Below are 13,184 nucleotides of genomic sequence, written 5' to 3'. Positions count from 1 at the left end.
TCTAGGTACAATGTGTTGAACAGACGTCCAGCAACAGTCATGCCTTTGGAGCAATCTGGCCATCTTTCTAGGGCACAGGACGCTAACGGCGAGACTTGGCAGGCAGTGCAGGCAGAGATAGCTGCAGAATGATTTAGATAGCTGCGACTCTACAACTGCTGATCCATTAAACTTTCATAGGGACTTCATAAATTAAAACCATGACTGGAAGAACTTGAAAATTCTACTCAATTACTGTGATTGTACAGTATATTAAAGTTTTAACGAGCCTCTGGGCCTTTTCTCACTCAAACACAAGTGCAGGCAGGAAGGAGGGGCGATGAGGAAAGAAAAACACATGGTACCAATTCTGGTCTGATGGCTTTCAGAGGGTTTACATCTGCTGTGTTATCAAGACGCTGTCCTCTGCCTCTTTACCACCTCGCATCTCTGCAGTGCACGGCTCAGCATGTTACAGATTTCAAGGATGGGAGGAACGCAGGGCAGAGAGAGAGCCGCTACAGGGCAAGACCTCAAGTAGACTTGGTGAAGCAACTGATTAGAGTTTTGTCTTCCATTTTAGCAGGTTGGTATTTTCCATCTTTGCCTTGTGCACAGCCCCACGCTCCGCCTGCCTATCATTATCAAGCCAGTGGCCCATACTGCATCACAGATGGGGCAGACAGAAGGGAGAGACGACAGCCCGCTTGCATTTTGGAGCTGCAGCTGAGTGAAAGAAGAGGGAGGGAAGGAGAGAGCAAGAGAGAGAGCAAGAGAGAGAGGAAAGGAGAGAAAATGTAATTTTTCTCTAAGTCGTTGGTGAAAAATGATTTGGAGTTCGGCTAAATGAAAGAGCGCTTTTTGTAGTTAAAAGCAGAGATGTGGGGGAAGGGTGGCAATATTCGTATGCGCTGAACGCTATAGAAGGCAAACGTTATTTATTTGCTGTAGTGTTATTGCATAGTGTATAAAGGTCAGTACGTCTTCTGGCACTTTTTATTTAAGAATAGCCACAATCTATGTTTCATCTCCCAAGATAAGCTAGACTACTGATTCATCAGTGTCTTAGACAAGCAGCTGCACGTAATCCTGATAAAACACCTATAAAGAAATATAATGCAACAGATTTCTTACCCTCAGTGATTGCAATTTTAGCTATAAAGCAAAAGGAGAAGGACATAAGAATTACAGCAATTTTCAGGATGTGTTATCAGTGCTGCAAGTGATGCCAGTGCTAGGTAAAAGAGACTTCTGCGGTAAATCTTTGTCGAGCCTATAGCGTAACCTACAGTTCACGACACCATTACCGGCATTCAGGACTTTGTGTGGTTTTTAATCTGTTAATTACCTCATGGTTGTGTCACAGTGTTTTATATGTGGTACCAGCCACAATAGGAACAAATAAGATGCTTTTCCCTCCTGGGTCCTCCACTCTTTTTTGGGGGGTCATTCCCTTACATATATTCCAATAATTGCAATTTCTGCAATCCTTCTCCAGGACATATTTCAGTCCTTATATTGAGATAATCATTCCTGTTCTCTCACTGACAAATTCAAAAACCGCAGCAAAAAATTACTTGGAAATGCACAGAACGAATCGACGGTACTGAACAGGCCAGTCGAAGCAACACGTACTTACATTTCCAGGGAGGTGCATGCTACCATGTAGGATTTCAGAGATGTCTGCGATGTACCTACAGTGTAAATTCAACATTTAACAAATATAAATCCACTGACAGGCTCCAGCCTCGCTACAACCCTGAATTGGATAATGGGTAATTAATATGGACTATCCTGTTCAATTAATGTACTAAGTGAGAAACTATATAGCATATATACTGTACTACATGAAAGCATGCCACAGCTGTAGTCTAAAAGGAAACATATTCTAAGTTCAAAATTAATTTAGAGTAATCAACTGGCAATAAACTGGCAATAAAATATAAGAAACGATTTTGACACCATTCCTGGGATGGCAGTCCTCAATCCTCAATGCTATAAATTCATTGATTCATTCATTATGAATCAGCCAACAGATATATTTTTAAACCTTTCATTCAAGCTGTATCGATTGGGTTCTAGTTTAAAGAAAACGGCCACAAAATAAGCTTCATTGAATAATCAATTAAATAAAAGATCACCAAAAATATAATTTTCTTAACTGGTGACTCTAAGCTTCTCTGAATCAGTAAAGCTGGTAAGAACATCCAAACAGCTAGTTACATGACTCACGTTGTTTTTCCTCAAGTGCTCAATCCAGTTCAAAGTTCACACTAAACAGATTCACTATAACGGTTAGAAGCAAATGCTATCAGAAACTAGAAAGAACAATTGTGCTTCTGTGTCTGCAGTACTACTTTTGTTTTGCATCTAATAAGGATAAATTATATTCCTAATTATTCCACCATAAAGTGCCATCATGTTGCACAACATGAATAAAATGCAGATGCTGATAAAAACATTATCTGACTAGATTAGAGCGGCACTAATCTAACCCAGAGGGAAAAGAGTAATGCAGTCTACAAGAAAAACAACAATCTTTGCAAAGAAAAAAAAAAATGGATCAGGAGCAAAACTGTCCTCCCTCCCAGCCACTCGGCCCAGTTGCTGCAGAATGATAAACATTGGTTCAGCTCAAATTAAGCCGAGAACATGAAAGGACCTGAGGCTGGGAGGAACATGGGCCGTGGCAGATCACTCCTCATCTCTTCAGATGACAGAAATGAATCTCTCCACCCCTGAGAGAGAAAGAAACAGAACAAGAGAAAGAGTGAGAACGAGAGATAGAAAGCATCTCTCTATTTCTCATAAAGCCGAATTAAGGCTGATGCTTCCCAGCAGCTGCTTTGATTGAGCTAACTAGCAGCTTTTGATAAAACATTTGCAACCAGCTCCCTGCCTTCTTATTTGCAGACAGGCCAGATTATGCTAAATACATATCAAGGACTTTAATGGCTTAATCAGCCTTGTCATCTAGCCACCGGGTTTTCAGAGATACAGCATATGTGATCCCACTGCCATAAATGCTAATATAAAGACAGCCAGAATGAACAATTTGGGAAATGCTATAATATAAAAAAAAAATTAAATACAATTTGCACCTTGCGTGGCAACGAGAGCTGACTTGGATATGACAAGAGGTGTATTTTAATGTTGGGAAAACAATGGAAACAAAGGCAAAGGCTCTGTTGGACAGTGCAGAGAGAGTGTAGTCTCAGCAGACGTTTTCCAAAGAGGACGTTCCAGATTTTCACTTGAAAGAGATTGAGAAGAGACAGCGCAAATCATGGCTTCATCTGGTCTGTATCTGTTTGCCAACTGCGAGTCTGGTTGAAGTGTGAACCTGGATTAAGATGAGTTACTCCAGACAGTAGCCAAATGGGCCCTGTGAGGCTTTTACCTGCGCGTGAAACCAAAAGCAGCAGATCGCTTCATGTACGCTTTCTCCTTGCACAGAGACAATCGCCATAGCAGCCTTATCACTCCACTACATGCGATCAGTGGGACAACTCGGCCTGGTCACTGGCTCGTGAACAAATCACAAGCTGTCTTCCCCCCCCCTCCCCACCCCCTTTATGCCCTCACAATAGCAACCAGGGGACTGATGCACTGATCCTGTATGACGGCCATCTGGAGATCTTGTGTGAGTTTTCATGCCGGCGTGCTTGTGTTTGCGAGTGTGCGAGAAGGAACGTCGGCAGGTAAGCTCACCATGAAGCAGCTCTGCATGCATCACAGCAACACCTGTTACCGTCTCTCTATGCGTCTCCTGTGGGCTTTGCGCTCAAGCCAAGCAGACAAACTGTTGTTCCCTCAGGAATGACTAACTACCTCAGCTGTCTGATTCATGCAAATTCAGCAGCTGGATCTAGACTGCAATGGTAATCAGGAAGTTATTTCAACCAATAGAAAAAATCCTCCTGTTACTTATGACTCACCTTTAAGGTCAGGTGATTATTAAAGAACTATTATTCAATTTTTTTTATTTTTTTTTTATTTTTTTCGGGGGGTGGGGGTGGGGGGGGGCTTTTATAAGGAAATCTCCTTGTTGTGCTGTGTATTATAAAGTTCATTTGTAATTATAGCCCATAAAAAAACTTTAAGGAAATCTTGCAAATTTCATTGCTTCATTCATTTATTAGTTAAAAAAAAGATTCATAAGGCTGTCATGTTGGTTTGCTGAGCAGCACTAAGAAAACTGCTATCACTGCTTTGTCCAAAGGAAACAGCTTGTGATCAGCAGCAATCCTAGGTAGTGAAAAACCTCCATGTTAAAACAACAGTTCAGCAGGGGGTTATGTACCGTATTGTTTCTTGGCTGGGATAAGTGACTTCCTGGAGTCTTTGCATGTTGACTGGCCAAGAAATCTCCGCAAGTTTTACAGGTGGTGAAAGTTGATTTGGGCAAAGCAAAAGCAGCTTTTTCCCCTTTCCAATCTTTATGCTTAGCTAAGCTATCCAGCTGCTGGGGGCAGCTTTCCAGTTTGGATTTTGGAAGGCAGAGACTCCCTCTCCACCTTCCCTTATCCCTTAAGAATGCTGCTTCAGGGATGTATTTATATGCCACCACTGCTTGTCATTACATTTTGTCTTCTCTCTCCTAAAGTTTGTTTGTTTGTCTCAGTCTCTATTTGTTCTCCCTTTTCCCCCTCTTCTCTTTCTGCTTAACCCCCCATTCAGCCATGGCAGATGATGGCCCCTTTGAGCTTGGTTCTGCTGTTTAAATAAAGTATGTGGTAAAGCATGTAGCATTTGGTATGAATCTTCTCATGTAACTCTGAGTGCAAAGGGAATAAACTAGCTATTGACCCCCCCCCCCCCCCCAACCAAAAAAACAAAAATATAAATGAATTAAAATGATTTGCCTGTTCTCCAATTCAAGGTCATCTTCTTGGGCAGCACTGCACCACGTATAAAGTTGATGCTATTTTCAGATCTCCCTGTGAAAGTCCCCTATTAAACACTTTTCACTTCTCTGTCAGGGATTTCATCATGGAGCTACAACTTGCGCACAACACAACACAACACAACAGACATCAACGTCTGAGTAAAACTAACCCACCTGTCACGTCAGGGATCATCACTGGTGATCAGCGCTGGTTCTCCTGCTACAACCATGAGACCAAACAGCAGACTTCTTTACTAGAAAAGTCAGATATCTGGTGCATAAGATTAAAAGCACAGCCAGGAGCGTGCTTATTAAGATATGCACTGTTATTTCATCCCCCAGGGTCAGACTGTCAATATGGAGTTCTACCCAAAGGACTGAGTTATTTTCTATCCAGGTTTTGACATGCTAAAGGAGGTCCAGAGTGCGAGTGGTCAGCAGCTGTAGTGGAAATGGGCAAGCACTGCCCTAAGAGAAATTAGCCAAATTTAAGTCAGGCGTTGTGTAGTCAAAAAACGTTATGATTGCACCTCATGGCATTTAAAATGTTGTTTTAAAACTCAGGTTCTCCCTATTTCTTTCTCTCTCATTACATTTTAGCTGTCAAGGTAATACAGAGCTGCATACCTGTTAGTGAAGTCATATAAAAACAATACTATTATTATTAAACTTGTAAAACTGACTAAATAAATAATGAAGGGGTTGATTTCGTGATGACTAGTTATTCAGACAACTTTTTTTCCAAAAAAGGCTTGATTACACTCGAGAAATGCTGAACTTAAAGATTTGCTTTTATTGGTTCGGGGTTGTAAGGTAATTTCCTAATACCAGTATATATTTCCAAATACTACATCACAGACAAGGTTTCTTGGTCCTGACTATATGCTGGAAGTGTGGCATATGTCCTTCATTTCATGTGCATAAAGCTGAGGTGGTTACATCATGCTGCAAAACAAATATACTGGCACTGGGGGTAATGGTGCGTCTAGCTTCATTTTCCAGCACTGCAGTCATGTCTGCCTCTCTCTGCGCTGGCTCCAGGAGGGCCTAGCAGCTTAACAAGCCTCTTGGGGACCCAGACAGCAGAGAGGAGATGATTTTACCTCAGGACACAGTCTGACAGACCCATACGCACAAACACGCATGCACACACACATACACACAACACAAAACACACGCTGGGCAGTCAAACAAGTGGATTTAAAAATGCACATTCACAAGGCTTCAGATACAGTTTATACACCCACACAAAAACTCATATTCCTTGTTGCCTAGGCTTACTTTGTAGCTATGCGTGCAGCAGGGGGTTCCTCTTGTATGTTCAGGCCTTTCAATACAACACCACAGCTCTATAATCCACCACCTAAAGCTTAATAATCACTGCAGTTCATGCTGTAAAATTGGCTGCTTTTTAACAGGCGTGACAGGATGGAAACCATTCAATCCCCTGCGGTAATCTAACTTGAGTTCAGATGTTTAGAGATTCTCCTTAACCATAAGTCACATAACAGACACTCCTACACAAACCAACCACAGCTCGCAGAGAGGCCAGAGTAAAGCAGTAATTTCATTTACATCCACTGGATGAATGTTTGCTGCTGAGGTCAACATTCATAGACTGGTTACTGTAGTATCTGACATGTGCGGCGCGCCAGCAGAAAATTATAGCAATCAATAGGCACTGATCGCCGATAGGTGCTAGGGTTTTGCTAAGAACAGCAAGATTAGGCGGTCAATGAAGACAGAAGGAAAAACACAAAAGTGAGGATTTATTTTCCAAAGGAAAGCAACAAGGAGATGCACTTAGCAAGAATTTCATTCTCTGCAGGTCAAAAGAAATGCAGATTTTGAGGTTAAACCCAGGCTAAACCTGTATTCTAAAAATGCTCACTTTTGACCAAATTGAGGTCACTTTAAACCTCAATATGTAGACCATCAAACTGGGATTTTGATTCAGCGCAGCTCCAAATATAAAGAATCATCATCGCACCCAGTTGACACCCAGTCAAAGTTAATTTACAGCAAAATCTGGAGGCCTGCTTGTACGTACAGAAAGTAGCTCTTGAAACAACAAAAACTGGCGCGAAGATAGAGAGAAGACCAGTGCAGGAAAATGTGAGTCGGGAGTGCAAAAAAAGTTTAAGACTGGTACATACACAAAACTTTACCTTCACAGATTCGGTCCAGTCGCTGTCTCTTCACTTTGTGTTTGTCAGTCAGGGACATGGCGTCAAACGCGGCACAGCACAGGACGGCAGGGCTCGGCTCCGCACAGCAGGGTATCTCTCCTCCTGAGCCACCAATACTGACAAGGTTCAGACTCCTAGTGCACTGTCAGCACTACTCCCCGGGGCATACCGCCTCGGCACATACACCTACACGAAAGGCACAAACACAAAGAAACTTGGCTTAAAGCAACGCGGGCGCACACAGACACACACACACACACACACGTAGTTACTGTATATACACACATCATTGATGTAAAAGCACCAAAAAAAATCTCTGACACAGGAATGCATTAAAGAGTCCTTGACTACAAAGTCCCACAGCCTCTTCTTCACAAAGAGTCTGGGAAGCTGCAGGCAATAGATATACAGGAAATCAGTGAATCACACAGCTTCACACACATGCACTCAGACACTGCTGGTGACAAAGTGCTCCATTTGCTCTAAAAAGTGACAAAACTTCAGTGCTCTAAAAGCTCCACTTTTCCCCTGTTTGAAGTGTGTTTTCTTTCCTTGACAAATACTCATGTGAAGCTCCATCTAACTTGTCACTCATCGCATTTCTTATTGATCACTGTGACATTTGAGGTATCTCAACTCAGTCTACTTCCCTTTTTTTGCCGTGAAAGTTTTTCAAAACAAAGCAAGCGCAGAAATGCTCAGTCTGACGACAGGAAGCTGATAAGACTGGAGAGGGGAAATTTATCATCTGATAAAGTGATGTGTCCAACCTGAAGATGGACTGTCATGTAATGACACGTTCAGACCAATAGAGGGTAGTTAGAATCTACCCAGAGAGAAACACATGTTCCCATCCACACAATATAAAGCCAGATGATTACTGAACTTCAAATAACTTTAGCTTGGCCACGATTTGGCCTTGCACACATAATCACAGTTGCCATTTCAGATAAAGAGAAGTTTGTAACTCTGAGCTGTCTGAAAATGTAACCCGACAAAGCCTTTTTAATTCACTATCACTCACAGACATGCAGGCAATTATTTGTACAATTGCATCTTTGTTACAAAGGAAAACAGAAGAGTATGCTTTTGCATGCATCACATAAAGACTGGGGAAAAGCATCGGAGTCAAATGGAACTAAATTATTGCAGCACAACAGGGATTAAACATTCTCTCTCTCAAAACACTCATATCCCACATTGTGCTCATCCAGGACCAGAGCCTGAGGCGTCTTTGCTCTCACAAAGTGCTGAGATCACTGAAATATCTCTTTGTGTCAGAAAGCATCACAGCAAAGTCATTACACAAAGTCTTCATCGGTCCTGTGTGGTCAAATATCGAGGGTAAAAAACACGAGAAGGGTGAGAAGGTAAAGATTTCATATGTTGTGGATCTGAGCCGACCTGTGCTATTCATCAGAACTGGCTATTCAAATGTGAAACTACATACTACTGTGGGCGGTGCTGAAATGTGACATTATCAGGACACCTCTGCACATATGGGACCATGCAGAGCTATCACACCAGGAGGTATACAGACTTGTATGCAGCCTTTCCTTGAGGAAAAAATCCTCCACATGTTCCTATTTAAGCGTATATTGCCTCACCATTTTGTCCTCTCTAAAACTGCCGTTTTCTGTTTATCAGCCTCCTTTAATGATTTCAGTTCTTTCCCTTTATGGACTTATGGGAAACCTAAATGCTTAAAGATCTTTAGCAGGTCATAAATACAACAACATACAACCTGAGACCGTCAACATGGATAAAGAAGGGCGCATTAAAAAGGAAAATCAAAGAAATTCCTGCAGAGGTGGAAAAGGCTAATAATTTTCCTGTTACGCTGAGTAATCTTTAAGTTACTGTCATGGCAGAGAAAAGAATGATTTTGACGAGAGGAAGCCGCACACAAGGTTACTTCCAGGGTGCCTTTTTAACAATATGGTACTCCGGCTGGAGTATGTTAACTGCTGCTGGAAGGCCTCACCCTGTTACTTCATTTCAGTCTCCTCTCAGTCCCTCCTCCCTCTCCCCTTTCATCTGTCCATCTCTCTGTAGTGCCGCTGCCTCTGAGGTCTCTCGCACAGAGTTATCAATCACCGGCCCTTGTTCCAGGGCCATCCACTTGTGTGTGTGTGTGACATAAAGAGTGAAAGCGACAGAGAGGGTGGGAAGTTGAGAAAAGGAGGATTCACAGAAGCTACCAAGACCCGCACAGAGGCCAACCCTTCCTCATCTTTATGCCTGTTTCTTTTCTGTTAGACAGTCGACTATAAGCAGTGGTCTGAGAACTGTTTCATTTTCAAAAAAAAGAAAAAAGAAAAACTCACACGAATCAAGAGTTAAATTTCTCAATACTATAAAAGAAAGAGTGAAACAAGCCTGACAGTGCAGCCAGCAGTGCATGAGAGGGTATTTAAGCAGGAATTTTGCACACTCAATTCAAACACAAAGGTCATATACATGAATCTTAATATTTAAGAGGTATTAAAAGTCAGATGATCGATAAAACTCCCCCGCTTGCGTGGCCACAGCTCACTGAAAGGGAAACATTTGCACGCGAGACACCAAAACATTAAATGAACGAATCCATATCTGTGACAGCCGGCTCTGTCTCCCAAGGATGGCTTCACCCGTGAGCACAATCACAGTCTGCAAACTCTGCTCAATGTCAGGGGCACACAGAGATCCCTGTCAGAGTATGTATGGTACGCAGATGTGGGCGAAGGGCAGTCAGTTAGCGGGGGTTTCGAACGCAGCACAAAGACAAACAGTCTCAAATGACTGATCTCGTTGTAAAGTGATTTATGACAGAAGAAAACACCAACAAATCAATAAGAAAAGGCCATCTGAGAAAGTATTAGGACCCCTTCATTTTTTCACACCTTCTAGTATTATTACAACTGAAATCGGGAGATTGTTTGCTTAGCTTAAGCATATTTTTAAAGTTTTATGCAGCTGCTGGGTGCTGAACTTTTGAAGTTTTAACCTACAATCCATTATTATTTTCTCGACTTAAATTTTTTATTCAATGTTATTCTTTTATCTGGCTCATGTTATATTAATTTATTAATGTATCGGTTTAACAAAGTTAAAGGTTACGTGTTTTTAACACACATATGTGAATAAAAAAGTAACACATATGCTGCCATAGATATGTTTAGTGGTTTTAATACCATTTAACTTCCTGAGTTGGCACTGACATAGGGGGCGTGTCTAAGCTTAATCTATGTGCAGCGGTGCAGCGATCAAGCACAACGTTAAAGACACAGACATGTGAAGTCAATAATTCCGATCATCTTCCTAGAAGGACTCTTTGGTCCTCGTGTGGCTATTAACCTTCACATTTATATGGAGGCATATGTGAGGTTACAACAGAGAGCAGGTGAACAGTTTATAGACACCGCATGTTGCTGATGACAAGTCATTGAATTGAGCAATAATGCAGGTGGTATAATGGAGATTCGGATCTGTGCAACTCTGGTTTTAGTTATCAGAAAGATGTATATCACATCAGGAAGTCAATAGCCATGTGACTCTCTAAGCCAATCGTCTGCCGAACATATGACCTCTATTTCCTTTCATGCACTGAGGAAGACCACAAGGCTGAGACATAAAGTAAGTGACATCATTTGGTTTTGTGGCTTTGTTTGACTTTTTTTTAAGGCAGAAGAAACTGTTAGGTGATCTTGTGATTGCCATTTTGCGCTCTACTTTGATCTTTTATTCACCGAACAATTAATTAACACATCAGAAACCCAACATATACAGTCATCAATAACGAAAGCATTGATTCTATTCTGTCCTGGTTATTCTCCACCCAACATTGTGACTTTAACCATAGGAGGATGTGAAAAAAAAAAAAATCCAAATTAAATTCATTTGTTGCAGCATCATCTTGTAATGCGATGAAATTTAATGATGATGAAATAAGAAAATAATTTTGCTTTGGTAAATAGATATGAGCAACGTCCCTGACCGACTTTCATTAGATAGCAATAATTACATGCTTTATCAGACAGGGTGGGGGTGTACAGACTGAGCAAAGGCAATCTCACACTGTCAAATGAGTCACTCGAGTTACAGCATCACTTCATGTGTTGACACAGATCAGTGTGATTAGAAAAGCTTTAAAAACAGAGCACACAGGATGTTTTATTTTAAGAAAGACAGAAATATATTTAGACAGGCAGGAGTAGTTAAAAAGCTAAACTGAAAGCTAAACTGAAGGTTGGACGCTATGAGAGTGTCTGAGGATGAGTTTGGGAGATTGAATAATTAAAAAGGTCAGGCTACCTGCCTGCTGCGTGTCGCTTCACACACGCCGGTATGCACACTCGCGGTTCTAAGAGAGACGCAACGCACAGTAGGACAAAGACTGAAGAGAGACATCATTTGGGGGAATGATCATTTTCCCTAGAACACAGTGCAGTTTGTGAACTAATTGGGTGAATCCATAATTAATTTGCTGACATTAAGCCTTGGGGTCTGCTCCAGTAAGGCTTTACTTTCTAAGGATTTGAGCAAGTGCTAGTGAAGCCCTGGGCTTGCTGCTGAAGGGGGAGTCTTTTTTTTCTTCACCAGACAGGTTCTGACATTTATATATCTAACGGCGATACATTTCCACAAACGCCCGACAGCGTGGGGATTCATTTATTGGGGATTTTCCCAATGAACCATTTAAGTGATAGATAAATCCGGAAAATCCACACTCAACATGTTTCCAATCCACATCAAAAGCAAACAGGCCTAGTTTTTATTTCTCAGGGTCAAAACATGAGAGTTTTCAGCCACTGACAATTGCATACACTGACCATTAATGCTTAGACTAAAATATGATAGCTGCTGAGACTTCTGCTTGATTATTCTAAATCAACGAGTTGCACTTTTTGTCTAATTTGTCGGTCAGTATAACTCACTGGATGCTTCAGATTAGGGCTGTTCGATATAACGATATATATCGGATGACGATATAAAAACGTCTATGTTTCATTTTACGCTATTGTTTGTTTCGTGGTGTCGCAAAATAAACTGTTTACGGCAATATTTTTTCTCAGTTTTGATGGTCATATATTAATTTCTTAAAGTTCTCTCTTTCTCTTATATTTAATATAACCACACTACAGACGGACAAGCGCCTGTTTTTATGTGTTGTGGTTAGCAACAACGACGGTAACACCATCGCGTGTCCGCTTGTTTATGTACCACATAAACCTTTCACAATAAAGCTCAAGATCCTGTTGAGACTTTTCAAAATAAACTGAATCACGTGAAAGAGCAGATTATTTACGGATAAGAAGTAAAAAAAAAAAAAAAGAGCCGCCAGGTGCTAAAAAATAAACCTTAGACTCAAACGTTAGAACAGGCTTTTCCCCGCAGCACGCCATGAAATAAATACTCACAAAGAAAACGGCGGCTGTTACAACCTATGACAAAAGATGTATCGTTGCATGCATCGGTTAAAACACTCGACTCCAGCTACATGATGCGCAGCTGGAAACACTTCCGCAAGACGAGCTGCCCGAGATTCACATAATTTACAGAAAATGTTACATTTTTGTGATTTATATCGTTATCGGACGATAGAATTCTTATATCGGGATATGAGATTTTGGTCATATCTCACAGCCCTACTTCAGATATAACAGGTGTACCTGTTTAACTGTTCGTTAATGCAGATTATCTAATCAGCCAATCAATGGCAGCAGCTCGATGACATGCTTTAGTTCAAACTGAGCGTCAGATTGGGAAGAATACCTAGACTGCTTCAAGCTAACATGAAGGAAACAGCTACTCAAATAATCATTCGCTACAACCAGACTACGCAGACGAGCGTGTAATGTTGTGGGGGATCATTTCTTGGGAAACCACAGGCTCCTTACTATCAATCAATCAACATATAACTGCAACAGCCTTCCTAAGTATCGCTGCTGAACATGACCACACAGTACCCATCCTCTGATGGCTGCTTCCAACAAGATAACACACCATGTCACAAAACTCCAATCATTTCAAAATAGTTAATGTGACAATGAGGTCACTGTTTTCAAATGGCCTCCCCAGTCACCAGATCTCAATAGAGCACGTGATGCTATCATGTCAATATGGACCAAAAACTCCAGCAACTTGCT

General features: G+C 41.4%; 1 protein-coding gene across 4 annotated transcripts in view; it reads right to left on the bottom strand.

Moving 5' to 3' along the window:
* Window positions 1-13,184, bottom strand: part of ctbp2l (C-terminal binding protein 2, like) — a 97,048-nt gene that overhangs the window by 48,875 nt on the left and 34,989 nt on the right. For 3 of the 4 annotated variants that reach the window (XM_085169926.1, XM_085169928.1, XM_085169927.1), the window contains one exon: window positions 7,036-7,242. In XM_085169926.1, the coding sequence (XP_085026052.1) occupies window positions 7,036-7,093 (58 nt within the window). In that variant the 5' untranslated portion in view covers window positions 7,094-7,242. Of the gene's footprint in view, window positions 1-2,641; window positions 2,718-7,035; window positions 7,243-13,184 lie in introns of all 4 variants that reach the window. The other variant, XM_085169929.1, reaches the window with a different exon arrangement.

Source organism: Neolamprologus multifasciatus, chromosome 8 (genome assembly GCF_963576455.1).
Source record: "Neolamprologus multifasciatus chromosome 8, fNeoMul1.2, whole genome shotgun sequence".
NCBI classification, from domain to species: Eukaryota; Metazoa; Chordata; class Actinopteri; order Cichliformes; family Cichlidae; genus Neolamprologus; species Neolamprologus multifasciatus.
This window is presented reverse-complemented; position numbering and strand designations above follow the sequence as displayed.